The 17,174-nt window shown below is 37.1% G+C and overlaps 1 protein-coding gene across 1 annotated transcript; it reads right to left on the reverse strand.

The window, feature by feature from the left end:
- Positions 1-1,791: 1,791 nt before the first annotated feature.
- Positions 1,792-17,123, reverse strand: LOC146465194 (cathepsin O-like). Its single transcript, XM_085128584.1, has 12 exons — positions 16,855-17,123; positions 15,099-15,207; positions 14,319-14,454; positions 13,759-13,801; positions 12,585-12,598; positions 11,046-11,199; positions 9,561-9,631; positions 6,939-6,989; positions 5,783-5,874; positions 4,758-4,832; positions 3,460-3,552; positions 1,792-2,289 (listed from the first exon to the last, which is right to left on the reverse strand). Exons 1-12 carry the CDS (start codon positions 17,068-17,070, stop codon positions 2,255-2,257), a joined length of 1,089 nt encoding a protein of 362 aa, XP_084984710.1. The 5' UTR covers positions 17,071-17,123; the 3' UTR covers positions 1,792-2,254.
- Between the last annotated feature and the right edge of the window lie 51 nt (positions 17,124-17,174).

Consider the following 17,174-nt stretch of genomic DNA (forward strand, 5'->3'; position numbering starts at 1 on the left):
CTATATATAGAATACTTTTCGGAAATACTCATCTTTATGTGGACAACTAGCCATAGAGAGGGGTCTGCCTTAGAAACAGTTCAATTTATCCAGACAAACAACGACAAACAAATGAAATTCGGCCAGGACCAGGCAACATGGCAGTTTCCGCCTAAAAGTATTCACTTCATAATGGTGTCAGCTGTATGAATAGTGTTGAATAGTGCGATCGCAACAACTTGGCGGCATTGGGTTGTCTTTGAAGAGAATTTCTTTCACTCGTAAGATCATGAATCAACAATTTCAGGGTACGAGATCCCGTTCACTCGTTAGGTAGTCAAGAGTTCTAAAATGAAACTTATCCCTTTATTAGAATAACCCTGACCCTATGCCCTGACAATCCACTAAATCTGGGCTAAATTTCACAAAATTTACAAATAATTCCAGCTTCTTGGTGAAATACGGTGATAGATTTCCTGTTTTGGTTGCCGCTGAAATGACAACCAAAGAGTTCTAGCGTTAGAAAATAGCCTGCAACGATCTCGAGACCGACAATGTTTCCGTTTTCCGAGCAGCCTGAGTTTTGGCGAATGGTCTCAAAACTTCGTGCCACGTGCTCTTACCAGTGAGGCAAATCTTGCTGTTCTGTGAGCCAATCAGAAGCAAGAACATTAATAAACTTGAGTTGGCTTACCCGCGGTTTCCCGCGATCGTCCGGGTTCATGAAACATAAAACACTGATAGAATCACAAAAATAGAGAGCTGGGGAGTAACAGCGTAACAAAAACAAACAAAAAAAAAAAAAAAAAAAAAAAAAAAGAAAGAAAGAAAGAACGAAAAAAGAAAAAAGAAAAAAAAAATTGCGATGAAATGAAAGTTAACCTTTAGGGCTATAAATAAACGATTCTTCAACTCTTCTACTATGGGGTCAATTATTTAAACAGAGTTTAACTCAGGCCGCGGCTTAAGACAATATATTGGGCGTCAAACCAGTGGTCCTCCAAATCTGTTTATAAGTAGCTTATCTTACGGACGGTGCCTACTATTGTTACTGCGCATACGTTCTGCGCATCGCGAGATCCTCGGGTTTCCTTTGGGTGGTGCCTACTAATATAGGAATATTTTTGCGCGGTTTAAAACTATACGGAGAAAGCAGAAATTAGGGGTAACCATGCATTTTTCAGAGATAATTCAGCTTCAATTTAGGAAAAAATCCCATACATTGCTTTATATTTTGGCGTTTTTTTGAAATATTAATGTTTCATTATCTCTGAAAAATGCGTGGTTACCCCCAATTTTCTGTTTGGATTCCAATAGCCCTTGCTAAGATCTGCTTTTCCCGCATAGTCATAAACTGCACAAAAATACTTCGGTGTTAGTAGGCGCCGTCCTTAAGTAGATATATTGTTTTCTAGTCTGGGATGGAACCCTTTTCTTTCATTCGCAGTTATAATATATGTATTTCATGCATTTTACTTTTGCTATTATTATATTTGTTCACCAATCTTTGCGAGTTTACATGTAGCGTTGATAAATCAGTAGGCCTTCGCCCAAACTGAAATAGGTACGCATCGAGTTCATGTGTGGCACTCACTCACTCTTACATGCATGATGACATTTTATTCTATGCCATCTCCCTCCATTCAGGCCTCATATTGTTCAAACAGTGGATAGCTTAAGCCAGTGGATAAATCACTATCCAACAAATAAATGTTATGGTTGGAGTGCATTGTATACACTGGCTAGCAATGTATCCAGTGGATAAAAAGGTGGGCTACCTTGAAACAAACACAAACTACTGACAAGACAACATCAAGTAAAAAATATTTATTTAGTTATTTCATTTACATGTAGAAATTATTATATAAAATTTTTACTGAAAGCCATTGAAAAATATTGTTTATTACATAAACCTCTTGAGGCCTGAGAAGTGGTGTTAACAGACCAAAAAAAAAAAAAAAAAAAAAAAAAAAAAATACAAGTGGAGTATTTGGTTCAAAATTGTCATTTATTCTATTTTAAACCATTAGGAAAATTGTTTACCTGCAAAATATAACTATAATTATAGCAACTATCATTAAAATATAAGTGATTTGTTATTACCTGATTAAAGAATTTCTGTATCTGGGACACCTTTCACTTTCTTATATTATTACATTTTGATTTAAAGCTTTTGTTTGCGTTGTTTTCAACAAATCAGGGGTGAAATGACCTGACACCCCTGTTTGCTAGTCGTCACGTTTCTAAGCAGCTGATCTTTCCACCTTCTGTTATGTTAGATTACAACGTAGGATGGTGAGTTGGCAACACCTGAGAAAAAGAAGACAAAATGAGCCCCTTTAACTTGACAATTCCAAAATGAAAATGAGATTTACAGCTGTATTTAGTCATCCTTTTCTCATGGGAGTCAAAGACCCGAGTAAACTGCAAATGACTATAAATTTTATCCTACATAACACAATCATAATCACTAATGTTTCACAGGATGGGGTGACTAGTTCCATTCCCAACCCACCACCAACAGAAACGAGGGTTATCTTTTGTCTGCACTCTATTTCTGTACCAATCTGGGAAGGTTTGACTTACCATCGACCAAGGTCCCAGCTGGCATAGCTCTTGGGGACACTGAGCCACACACACCTCACCCCCACCCCCACAATAAAGTGGCGACCCAGACCCTATTCCGCAGTTGGGGAGAAGGAGAAAGAGATGATGATGATAATGATGATAACAAAAGGGGGGCTAGGTTCACAAAGCCCTCACACGATAAGATGTACCCAAGGAATTGTTTCTTAACAGTAGGCTATTGTTGGAAGAACGGTATAGCATTGGACACATCTTAACATAGAAGGACATGATGAACGAGGACTATAATTCTCAATAGCATTTATTTGAGGATGCCATATATGGAGTCAAAAGTTAGAACCTACTTCCAGCATAATAAGCAGTATAACAGCAAGACTGTCTTCAATAGGACACTTTTGTTTCACATTCTTGGTTTTGCTTAGGATTTTCTCAGCAGTCTCAGTTCTAAGTTAGCATCACATCGCATTATCAAGGACATTACCCCCCCCCCCACCATCCCCACAAAATACATCCAGTGACAGAAAGTGATATTTAAGGATGAACCATACAAACAAGGCTTCATAACCAACACTTATTAGCCTCATTTTTTTTAGTAGGAAAACTATGCCACCATGCCAATTTTTTCGCAGTTTCTCCTCTAATCTCCAGGATTTCGACATTCTTTCACCCCTCCAGAAAAGACATGATGGGATGAATCAGGTCACAGGGCAACCTACAAGGTGGGTTCCTGAGTGGAAGTTTTCCAATCCCTTGGTAGCAAACTGTCAGTTAATGTTGAGTCCCTAAAGAACCCAATCATGTGAGCCAGCTCATAGCCCAGCCAGGGAGAATGACAGAGATGTAGAGATAAAAGGGAGATGACAGGAGATTAAAGAAGTATTAAAGAGAACTCACCACACAAATTATCGCCCATTTTAATGTAGAGGTATCCATTGATGCCATAACTAGATCCCCATGAGTTTCTTACAATCCAGTACCAAATGTGGCCTTAAGGAAAGGAGAAAAGTGTGGTGTAATCAACATTTATATAATTAAGATTCAATTTATTTAAGAAGATTTCCATAAAGCCTTTTACAATAAGGCTGTTGGGCCTTAAAATTCAAAGTCTGTTCACCTAATCTGAACTATAATTTTTCTCCATTCTTAACATAACTATAGTTAGTCTTGCTTTTTAATACTGTTACGTTAGTTGTCAGATCCTGTTAGCAGCAGATGTATGGAAAGGACCAGTACCCGCATTTCTTTTTAAATCATTAAGCATTTTGATTCCCAGCCCTGACCTCACATGAATTTCTGGGTTCACAACCACTATTCAAACAAAATTTGCAGGCCATGAAGTTCTGGTCTTATTAATGGTGTGGTACTAAAGAGGCAACATCAAATTATGATAGCCAACAAAAGAGGAGGAAATGCAAGGAGAAAAACAACAAAGGAAAGTAGTAAGGATTATAAGATGATATAAACTGCCATTTTTATGTCAAAAACTTTGCTTTTGTCATTGAAGCCACCTTACATTCGAAAAACCCAACACCTTAGGACGCCAAAAGGTGATCATTGGTTGCATTAGTAAGATTTTCAGATTACTAGCTGAGTTCTTGTTTGGAAAAATTAAGTGGTTGTAATAACAATTAAAAGTGATACTAAGGCAGGGTTCCACTGTATTGCCATAAAAAAACAAAACATCAGTCAAGTCTTATACTTACTTTCACTACCAAAATGTTCGGAATTGGGAATATAAATTTTTACATGATTAACTTCAGACTAAAAACTTTAACACTCCGAGATGATAAAATACATAACTAATTTTAAATTTATCGAACAGAGAACCATTTACTGTTAGACAGTTTAGTTACAACAGAGCAAACTCATGACACATAATTTCTGAGAAAAAAAAAGAACAAGAGTACAGTGCAGTGTCAAAAGTTCACAATTCAATTCATTTGAAGAAGACGACACTGAAATGCTTCAAATTTTGATTGTCTTCACAACCCATGCTTGTGATAAAATTCTTAAACCTCCATTTAGTGGCAGACTTACCTAGATGGGCAGATTGAAAAATGTTCAGATGGTAAAAATTCTGGACTGTGTTTTTGTTTGAATGGAAAAACGTTCAGGCATTTGTTGTCTAAAAGTTTATTTGTTCAAAAATTGTATACTGGGAACTGCACTGCACTGAGCTGTCAGGACCATACCATTAAAGTCGTATCCGGTTATTTGTACAGCATGATTTATGTCTGTGTCGGTACAGTGATGTTGTATGATGCCACCTTACAAAAGAAAAGAAAGAAAACTGTTTAAAGACAAGCTGCAATCAGCGCCAAAATTGTTGACATATTTACCTTTTTAACATCCTATTTGGTCACTGTGATCCCTTTTTGCCCCCCTCACTTGTCCTTTCAGAGTCCCTACGCCCCAAACAATGTTGTGCGGCAATTACTGTGATCTCGAGGTACAAACAAGCAACATTGGATGGGGGAGCAGGGTCTTTTACGCAGTTTAATGCTCGTAAAAAAGAGTGGTGTTATTTGGTGCACTGAAACTACTATAGAAACACAATGTGTCAACTAATTATTATGTCGCCGACGGTAGCTGGAGTGTGGATAGAAACAGACTCCTTCATGTGTCAAAGAATCATTCTATGCTGGGCTATGGAAAAAGTGAACTGGTCACTTCTCAGGTCAGTCACAATAACATGTACAATGATGTGAGTGTACTTTATCTCTAGGTGTAAGATATTAAGAAAACAAGATATTACAGTGTAAGTTAATACCTTGTGTAACAGTGTTACCCAATTATGTTTTAAATGAAACACTTCTAGTACCAGTAATTAGGCCTGGGAGAACTCAAATAAATCATTGAACATGTAAATTGAGTTTTCAAACTTTTTAATAATTCACACATACACACACACACACACAAAAAAAAATAATCCTTTCCATGAAGGAGTTTGGAAGTGTGTTTTTATTATCATAAAATCTGGTGAAACTTTTCTCTTCAAATTTCTCCAAGAATGATTGATGGTTTCAGGAGAAGCTTTATGAAACACTCAAAAGAGTGTTTCAGTGAATTTCCATGTCTGTGAATGTCTGGTTGGTTGTTCTTCATGTTTGGAAATTTGATGGGACACACTTCCTTGTGTTTGATAAATTACTTATTACACTAAGGTATACATGAGAAGTTTTCTTAACTAGCACTTAACATAAGAAAAGAAACTCACCAAGATAATCATGCCACATGGTAGCATCCACATTAATTGCCAGCGGACCATGCAAGCCTACTAACGGCTTCATATAACCCTGCTCGGTTTTACTTCAGAGGAGACAAACATAAGTTAAATATGTCACTTCGGAATAGTTAGTTGTGTAGGATATGCAGTTTCAGTTGAATTTATAAATTTTTGACTCTACACAGTATGAAAGTAAAATTCTAAGCTTTCAACTCTGCTAGAGTCTTGGTTTACGAGAGGAGTTCGGGAGGCAATTTACATCAGAGCTGACAAGCTGACTCTAAATAGAGATGGGGGCTAGCAGAGGCAAAAGCTTAGAATTTTACTTTCATACCGTGTAGAGTCAAAAATTTATAAATTCAACTGAAACTGCATATCCTACACAACTAACTATTCTCACTACTTTCATACAGTGTAGAGTCAGAAACTTATAAATTCAACCGATAAGTTTTTAAACTAACAGTGTAACAACTTAATCATGCCTATAGACCCTATGCAAAAATGGCTGACATCTTAACAATCTTTTGTTTGCTTTTAAATTAGCCTCACTAGTTTTGTTCTTGAGTTAAAAATATCAAAAGAGTACTTTACCTTGAACAAGGTTTGTACGGCTATTTTGAATGCAAACAGAAGAATATTAAAATGTCAGCCATTTTTGCAGGAGTTCTACACATAAGTGTTAGCTGTCTACTCAATCTGTTAGCAAAGAGAAAGTTGTGAAACAAAGTTTTCCCTTTGTCAGAACAAATCCCTCTGACACAGCTTCAACTTACTCTGATAAAGGGCTAACACTCGGCATGTCAGCACTTGAAAATCTTTATGGCAGTCAAATTATGTTATCAACTCTGTTGATAATAAATAATTATTAAAAGATCCATGTCCATGACATAACATGATGTCACAGTACAGTGATGCTTCTCTTCTCTTGTGTATCATGAAGACCTTTTGAGCACTAGTGAAACTACGTTAAAGACCTTGGAAAGACACACAAGAATGTGCTAATGTGGTGCCAAGAAATACAAAACCTCATGGTTGTCATAGCAGCCACAAGATAGAAACTAAAATGACCCAAAAATATTTAAGTTAAATTTAATTGTTAATAGTTTGGTATTGAGACCTCACAACAACTTTGAAATGTTAAACTTACTTGACCATGTTTGGCTGACATGCACATTTTATCTTCACACCTTGTCCTTTTCTAAATCACAGTACAAGTGAGAACAAGGGGTCAAGTCATGAAATAACTATACTGAACTGGCAATCGGTACTCGGAGGTTATTTTTAGTGTCACTTTAAATAGCGAAAAAAACTTTTGTATTGATTGGAACATTAAAATAATGGTTCAAGTTTGTTAACAATAACCCTACTAGGGCACAGAAACTAGTATGAATCATTTTTGTCTGTGGATGGATAGGAGGAAATGGATTATAACCAATTTTTTCAAGTTCCTACTGTGAATTTTGGAGAAACTGCTAAAAACTGATTATAGTTTACTCTTCCATGGATAAATCATGCAACATTTTTCTCCCAGTGCTCTATAAAGAGCGATTTCTTGTTAACCCTTTAATCCCTAAGAGTGCCATTTGGCACATAAGGCCACAACTATGTCAGTATTTGACAGATTTCTATGAATTTTTCACACCAAGATGGTCTTGTAAAGATCTACTCATTTAAAGGGTAAAAACTTAACCCCCTCCCATATGTGATATGGTTAACCACCCCCATAACTTTTCAACTTTTCCCCCCTAAAAGTTGTGGGTCTTAAGACATCTCTCACATTAATGAAGATGTTGAGACCTGCAAAATAAGCTATAGTTTAGGGGTATACCTAATATACACAAGGATTGGGACGTTTTTGAAGTTTTAAATTTTTACGTTTTAAGGCCATTTATCTCAAAGCCATAACTTTCCTCATTCATAATTATATCAGTTATGAAATACACTCACGAGTAGCTTTAAAATGGTATATCATACATAGACATTGAATTTGTAGACTTGGATCTGGAGAATATGTCGTTTTGCCTTAGGGGTTAAAGGGTTAAAGAAAGGGTTCTTTGTCAAATATTTGAGTAGTTTTGGCCAAAATACAGCAAAATCTCTGTGGCAGTGCCCCTTTAATGGTATACGGTATGTTGTAATTTATATTACTGTTAATTCTACCCCAGCCTATAAAACCTGTTTGAATTAAAATGTACAACCTTTGTACAGTAGCATGTGTAAATTGTAAGTACATTGTTCACATAGAGCAGTCTTGACTTAACCAAAAGCATGTTACTCTGACCAGTCACAACAGATGTAAACAGCATAATGAACCAATAATAATATTATTTATCTCAAATTCACGAAACCAATGTCAAGTGTGGGAAAATGCAGGTGGCTAAGATACAAACGGTTCTGGTATGGCTTCCCATTGTTTGAGAAAATGGCCCAAACTTTGGTTTCCAAACATGAGGCAAAACCAACGCAAATGTGAAATCACTTTTAATTGACACTCAATTGAGAACTGCTCTAAGGCAAAGACTAGGTAGCAGAGCTGCTTCAGTCAGCCTCTGCCACCAAACCTTTGCCTAATCCCACCACCTGTGCAGGCAATCTCTTCAGGTCCAAGCTATTAAGTAGAGCCTTCTGGTTCAGCCAGAAGATAGAAGAGAAAGACAAAACATAATAGACAACTGGATCCATGAAATCACAGGTAGCATTTCTTGTAGACAAATTTACAAAAAACGTTTTGAAATGTCTGGGAAATAAATAGCCACAACCACTGTTTGAAAAATCTCTGCCTAAAAAGGTGCGTCATGAAAGCTGTTAGTCATTGAGGTTTGAAATTTAGTAGCTTAAAATGGTTTCACAATTGTGTCATCTAGCTGTGGATCATGACATCTTGACTGCTACACTGCTCATCATTGCCATGTCGACTGGCTGTTAATCAATATAAGTAAAACTGTAGTTGATAGAGAATGGAGGATTTTGATCATTATTGTTCAGACTACACACCGTTCCCTCTGGGGAACAACAAGGAAGAAAATCCTCCAATCCATAAGAACCTAACTGCAGATAAAAATGTACCAATCACCTTCAACCATGGTGCTACTTATATTGATTCACAGCCAGTTGACACCATCGCCTGGTTTAGACCAGCAGTATATCAGTCAAAACATCGTGATCCACACTCATGTGACACAATTGTGAGACAAGTGATTAATTTTGAGCTTGAAAGGTGCAGTTCAACTGCATGTTTTTATGGCATTATTTGGCTACATATTGTGGTTGTGCATCATCAAGTGATGATGTTATTTGTAACAGTCAATGATGATGTGATTGTCTGTTGCTGATTGGTCTGATTCAAGTGTGCATGCCTGACTGCAGATGACACACATACAAGTTGGTAGGGTTAAGGGGTGCTGACTTCATGTTCACTTTCATATGCCGGGCCACAGTTGTTCAAAGAGTGGATAATTTTATACACTGGATAGGTCGCTATGCGGCTGATAAAATTTGTATGAAAATTTTGTTATAGCACAAAAATTTGTGTATAAAGTAGAAGCCTCTGTCTAATCTAAGTACGGGATTGTGTGAAAAACTTGCCAAAAGCTTTGGTTGGAGTACACTAATTTTTATTTGCTGGATAGCAATTTATCCACTGGATAAAGTTAACCGCTCTTTGAACAACTGGGGACGGATTGACAGGTGTGATAGATAGATGTCTTCTCACATCAGGAGACAGAGTTAACAGTTGGGTTGTAAACTAAGCACAGCATGACAAACTTACAAGAGATTTGTTTTACATGTCGTTTCTTTATCAACGTAGGGGAATTCAGAAGCAGGAGCAAGAGTATATCCCTGAAAAAAAGAAAAAGAAGCCAAAATTAAGAAAAAATATTACTGGTTATTATTCAGGGTATAAATAATTTACTTGCTTAGCAGGATATGTGCCCTTACAAACTTTGAAGGGACAAATGTAATTGCCTGAACACTCACCATCTACAGCACCTAGGACTTTAGTCACACCCAGATGCAATCAATTAGCAAAAATAATATTATTGAAATGTGCTCTCTTTCGCTAATTTGTATTTTAAATTATAACTTCAGACTGTTAAAATTGTTAAGTTTGTATTACATTGAATGTTATTAGATAACCAACATGCATTTTGAAATTCAAATTGTGTAAACAGCCAGACATGCATCCCACATTAGACAGTTTCAAAGCGCTGCCCCTTTGCCTTTCAACTACAGGCACCAGCTTTTACTGAAATGGTACCGCTTAAGGACGGTACCTCCTTTGCTGCTACGCATACATTCTGCTCGTCTTGTGAGGGTCCAAGAAAGTCGGGTGTCTTAATGGCTATGCCTGCTAAAACAGGGGTATTTCTTGTGTTTTTAACTAAGTGGGAAAAGCGGATCTTGGCAAGGGTTATTGGAATCTAGAAAGAAAATTAGGGGTGACCACGCAATTTCAGAGATAATTAAGCTTCAATTTGGGAAACAATTCCATACATTTATTTTGTATTTTGGCGCTTTTTAGATTATTGTTGCTTAATTACTGTATCTCTTAAAAAAATGTGTGGTTTTCCCCAACTTTATTTTTGAATTCCGATAGCCCTTGCTAAGATCTGCTTTTCCCGCATAGTCATACACTGCGCAAAAATACTTCGGTATTAGTAGGCACCGTCCTTAAAATAAAGGAACAAAATTTGAAACCCATTATTGTCATGAAAGGTGCCAGTCATCATGCTTTGGAATGACATATCGTTTGTCTCATGATTGTAGCACAGGTGTTGATCACAATATTTTGATTGCTTTACAGCTGGTCTTCATCAGGCTATGGCGTTGACTGGCTGAATATAAGTAACACAGTGGCTGATGGTGATTGGTGCATCTCAATCCTCTCTTTGGGTGCCAGTGATTGGAGGATTTGGTCCTCATTGTTTAGACTTCATACATGCTGTTCCCTCAGAGGTCTGCAATGTTACCTTTCAGCTGTTTGTTTAAATGTTTGTCTGACCATAAAGGTAACATAGTTGGATATATGTTCTTTGAAGATAAGAAAACATTTCCAGCACCAACGGAATTTTTTTGGCAAAAATGTTTCCCACTGTTCCTAGGCCCAGTTGCTCGAAGCATGGTTAGCGCTAACCCGGGTTAAATGCCATGACAACCTATAGGTTTTAATACCTCTTAACCAATGGTTAGCGCTAACCATGCTTCGAGCAACTCAGCCCTGGTTTATACCAAACACATAAACAATTCAAAATACCATGCTTTGGAGCCAGCATAAAGCTTCATAAGTATTGCCTCCAGAACAACCCTTCTCCCTAGAGCACGATATAAATTCCTGAACACTGAGATCAGTCAGAGGGTTGTTAGCTATGGCCCACTGGCTCTCAATACATTCAGTAGCAGTGAATGCCCTGTACATGACAAAGACAAAAAATAATCAATATGCTATCAGAGAGAGGTTTTTGGTTGAGCATTGAAACTAATTGACAAACTCAGTTTAACTCTATACTAAGTGGAAAATAACCAGTGGAATCCACATTTCACTCTAAATTAATTGCTCTAGTGTGGGTAATACTTTTCTTATCATGTAACTAAGCACAGCTCTATGTCCACTTTTGATATATACCTTGATGATTAGCCTATCACTTTCATAATTTAATATAATTAATTCAGTGGATGCAACAAAAAATTCATAGGATGAATTGTTGAAAAAAACAGATATACAACCATGATTCTTATATTATAATTAATCTGCATGTCAAAATAGATCTTATCTGGAGCAGTTTAAATTTCGCAGACAAATTATACAACTGTATTTTCTGCTTATCGAGATAGTTTTTTGACCAAGCCCTTCAACTTTGCATTTGCCTTGGTTTTGCTTTACTTCACTATCCGACCGGTTTAAAAAAAAAGTATGTGCCCACTTTCTGAAACAATAAAATTAGAAGTAAAAGCAAAACCAACATTGAATTGTTCTTACTGACACAGTTTCTTATGTGCATGTTGTATCGCGAGTAATCCCATAGCCATTCTGTTTTCAATTGTGTTGAAATCGAAGTGGTAATTACTATTGCCTTTTCAGTTTTTATATGATTCCATCAAGTATTAGAATTACTATTAAAAGAAGCAACACTGGAGTGTCAGTAAATACTTTCTTATTAATACACTTTGGAGTTAAATGCAAATATTACCAATCAGTCACTACAGCCTCATACCTCTCTGGAAAATCCACTTTTTACTAATGCTGAACTTCATTTAGAAGATATGATGCAAAATAGAACTTGCAAATTTGGAGGAATTTAAACTTTTGAAGCCAGCTTGTCACTAGACACCAGAGGCCCTTCAGTTACTTTACTTCCACGGACTGTAATACTTTGAAATAAAATTTAAGAATGGTGCCTGCTTTTGTTACTGTGCATATGTGTGAATCTCAAGATACTCGGGTTCCTATGTGTGGTGCCTACTATCACAGGGATATTTTTGCAAGTGCCCTTAGTATCCAAAAAGAAAATTGGGGGTAATCATGCATGTTTTCAGAGATAATAAAGCTTCAATTTGGAAAAAAGTGCCATACATTGCTTTGTATTTTGCTGCTTCTTGGAATAATAATTATTGTTACTTAATTATCTCTAAAAAATGCCCCGCTACCCCCAGTTTTCTTTCTGGAATCCAGTACCCTATACTAAGATCTGCTTTTCCCATATAGTCAAAAACTGCAAAAATACTATTGTATGAAAAGCTTCTGTATTAAGAGGCATTGTCCTAAGTAAACTTTTACTAAAAATAAATCACATACCAACAGCTTCCACACTGTCTCATGATAACACAGTTCGGTGCATGAAAAACAAATAAGTAGCTATGATTAAAATTAAATTCTTGATATACAAAGCCTCTTTTTGTACGCGGCCTTTAATCGTTTATCAGAAAACATCACTCTGCATTTTCTTTACTGGTTCCCATTTAGGTTTTGAGAAAAAACAAGGTCAAAATATATGAGTCAGTGAAAGAAAAACAAAGCAAAAAATGGAAAAACAGATGCTTTGAAGTAAAAGAAGCAAAGTTTTAAAATGACTTTTGTAAACTGAAGGCTAAATGCAAACAATTCAGGCACTTTAGAGTGCAGTGAAAAATGAACCATATATAAAATTTGACGTAAGAGAGCTTATAATGTTGTCCGCCCTTCAATCCCTGGAGCATTTTAACTGTTACCCAGTAGCACTTTAAGACTTTGTCAATTCCAGGTATTGTCTACTATTTTTTTAAACAAGTAAATTGATACTGAGATCACATATCTTTTAATGATTATCATAAGGAGCCAAACACTTCAAAGCTGGATATTAGACGAATGTTCAATGTATGAAATATGACAGAAGGATATACTTTGTCGTATCAGTGTAGGGGAAATGTCTCAGGTGCTGAGCGTGGGTCTCAGAAGAGTGGATGTTCAATCATGACAGATACATGCAGTAAAACTACAAGGCTTGACAATGGAAGTTTTTTTTTTTAGAAGCAAGGATCCAGGTACTGGCATCCATGTACACTGAACATGGTACCTGCCTTGGAAGAGATTGAAAGTCAATCTAAACAAAGCAAATTGATGAAAGATGCCATCTATACATGTACCTCAAAATTAAAGAAAACCCTGGACACATAAGACAAGTGAAATGAAATACTTCAAAGCATTATCAATCAGTCGACTGATCAATCAATCAATCAATCAATCAATCAATCAATCAATCAATCAATCAATCAATCAATCAATCAATCAATCAATGAAAGCAAATTGATAAAATATGCCATCTATACAAAGTCATGTAACTCAAAGTTAGTGAAAACCCTGCAATGGACAAACTGAGACAAGTGCAACATAATACTTCAAAGCATTATCAATATTAATCAATCAATCAGTGTTCAGTGATCAAACAACTAGAAAAATGGAAAAAAAAAAATGACAGAATTAAATCTACCACCTTTCCTTGATTCTTCACAGCTGTCACCTTTCCTTTTTTACTCCTGAAACACATATATTAGATGATAAATTCATTGAAGACTTATGACATGCCAACAGTGGTTTAACATACTTCAATCACTTATTACATACAAGTCCTGTCTATATGGTGTATCTCTGACAGCAAGCTTTAAGTTACAAGGTTTGCATATTGGTGGTTGGAAAGTTTCAATACTGTTTGTATGTTCAATCAATCAAAACTACTTAAGTTGCGTAAATAACTGCGAGGATCTTTCTTCTATTTAATCTTTCACCCGCCGGTCAAACATATGTTTCATATATTCAAATTCATTTATTCATTCTTCACGGGTATATTACGAACTCACAATATGACCAGCTCCCAGCTGGCTTGATAGCACAGTTGGTAGAGCACTGCATCGGCATTGCAGAGGCATTGTAAGGGTTTGAATCCCATCCAAGCCTAAATTTTTTTCAGGCTTTCTTTTGGCAAGTACTTATTATAAGTTGCATAAATAACTGCAAGGATCCTTCTTCTATTTAATAGTTCAATCAATTACATACCAGTCCTGTCTATTTGGTGTAGCCGTAACGTCAATCTTTAAGTTACATGTACAAGGTTTGCATGTTGGTGTTTGGAATGCTTCAATACTGTTTGTGTGGACTCCGTGATATGTCATGCTGCCTCTTCTAAGGAATTCTACAGAATGAAATAACCAAAATCAGCAGTGTAAGGTGCTGTTTACATGGAGGGAAGAAGATCCTAGCACAAGGAAGATCCTAGAAGGCGGATCATCCTAGCGCCATATGTTTTCTGTTTTCAGTTTACATGCAAAAAGTTGTACTTGGCCCTAGTGCTAGGATCTTCCTAGCTGAGAGATAGGAAGATCCTAGTACTAGGAAGATCCTAGCACCATGTAAACTACCTTTGCTCGGAAGATCCTAGTACTAGGGACAAAAAAAAACAAATACGGCGGCAGTCGAGCGTTCAGCTGCTAAAGTTCGACAATTTTTCTTCTTTTCCTTCTCCACTTGGTAACCACTCCGACCAAAATTTCTGCATATAAACCAAACGAAAAATTGATCCGCCTTCTAGGATCCTCCTCCCTCCATGTAAACAGCCCCTTAAAGATTTAGTAAGCTATAGGGTAACATGTGTGATATACAGGGAGTGTGTTGATCACAAGTGGTTCAGAGACCTGGAGTAGGTTTTTCATGGTTAACTCAATTTCAGACCCCAAGATGCTGAAGTTGAATTTTTAAACTGGTTTTCTTGGCCTTAGCTTTTATTGTGAGGTCTAATTATTCTTTGAAGGGTATCTATTAAATGTTCTCAATACGTACCTCTAAATTCCTGCTGTGTCCAATCTGAGAACTGATTCACACCATACACTGCTGTCCCATTTAGTTGTAGCTCTCTTGCATTTAACTTGGCATGCCTCACTAGGCTTTCCTGCGATTAATGATAGTAGGAGGCTAAACTAAAATTTCCTGGGGGTGGGAGGTGCAAAACAAAACCTTCCTTTGGGGGAGTATGGATATTTTCTGGAGCTTTTTGCTGTACTGAGAGACTGCCATGAAAGAGTTGGAAAAATAGCCTGTGAATTTAAGTGGTAACAGCTAAATCCAAATGTTAGCCAGGGTACATTGAAAAACTAAGTAGAAATTCCTAAAAGAAAATACAACGAAAAGATAGGCATTGCCTCTGTCTTACACCACTTTACAAAAAGATTATGACTGTACACCAGTACATCAAGTGATTTGAAAGCCACGCCAAACATATTCAGCATAACCTACATTTATTGCAGCCTGCTTGTCTGGGAGGGGAGGGGGGGGGGTTCTCTCTGATATGGCCTATAGTGGGACATGCCAGTGGATAGGGTATGGTTCAGTGTGGTCCCTCTGCCCTGAAGAACCTGGTGTGGCACCGTATTAACTGGTCAGTTGTCAAAGTTCTAAAAATTGTGTCCCTTAATGGCGATTTACACGGTACGACTTTGTCGCATGTGACAAGCTTACGACAGGCCTACGACATGAATTGTTTCGTGTAAATCAAACTTACAACTCGCTTACGACTGTCGTGTACGTCACAAAAAATGTCGTAGGATTTTAAAGGGGTATTTACACGGTATGACTTTCTTGCATGCGACAAGCTTACAACAGGCCTACGACAAGAATTGTTTCATGTAAATCAAACCTACAACTCGCTTATGACTGTCGTGTACCTCACAAAAAATTTCATAGGATTTTCAATCGAAGGTAAAGGCAATGTTGAGTGACGAGAGCAGCGCGAGCTCTAGAAATCGTATGCAACAGTCATAAGCAAAACTTGTACCGTCTAAATCGGCCTTTAATTAATGTAATTTTGTCCACTATTTAAGCAGTCACCTATATTAAGTGGTTGCCATCACCCTTTACTAACTCCCAAAGACCTGTTTCTATTGTCTTGACCTGTCATTTTGTAAAAGAAAACGACTTACAACCAAGTATAGTAACAAGTGGCATGCCAGGCAACTGAATTTGTAACAACCTACAGTACAATGCTGACTGTGAGATCTTGGTGTTAATGTTTCATTAGTTTGTTTCTATTAATACCATTTTCTCCTTTGTCAAACCATTTTGTCATTGCAGTTTCTTAACCAAGTGATTTTGTGAGCGCTTTTGTACATGAACTGTGCACTAAGTTAACAAAAGTATACAGGTGTATTAAATGTTGCTTTTATTGTGTTTCTCGTGTATTTTGTGCTACCTGTATTAAACGGTCAGCCCGTGTTAAGTTGTCAGTTAGCCATTCAAAGTGGGTGACTTCTTAATACAGGTTCGACGGTCAAGCGAGTCTGTCGCAATCTGGATCTAGACCTGTAGTAAACAGGTATGACTGCAAGACTGTCTTCGATTATTAGTAATCCAAAATCGGAGATGTTCATCTACATTTATTCAAACCCCCAACAGCAAACCTATGCCAAAACATAGACAAATACCCCCAACCCACTCCAGCCGTCCACCCCCGCTATTTATGGCAAGGAAGATATAAATCAGCCCCACATTCCACTGACGCCGCGTTTTAAATTTCATAGAAACAGCTTCACAAAAGAATCACCTTAAAAACAGCCAGCCTTTTACTGTATTCCTCTGGGTCACTCACATATGTCCTGTTATGTGTCTTGACGAATTTCTTGAACATTTGCCTTGCAGCCATGTCGCTCGTTTCATTATAAACATGACGACTTGATAATTTGATATGTACTCCTTGTATAGACAGTACATTAAAAACGTAAGCAAAAGAAAACCACGAGAAAAAGCAAAACTTTTGCATGACTTCCGTTTTAAAAAAGCTAAACGTTGAAAATCTCGCAGGCGTTCCCGTCTGTGTTCGTTCCCAGACTCCCATTACGTTGTTATGCACGTGATCCCGTGACC

The sequence above is a fragment of the Pavona decussata genome, unplaced genomic scaffold (assembly GCF_977016875.1).
Source record: "Pavona decussata unplaced genomic scaffold, jaPavDecu1.1 SCAFFOLD_156, whole genome shotgun sequence".
NCBI lineage: Eukaryota > Metazoa > Cnidaria > Anthozoa > Scleractinia > Agariciidae > Pavona > Pavona decussata.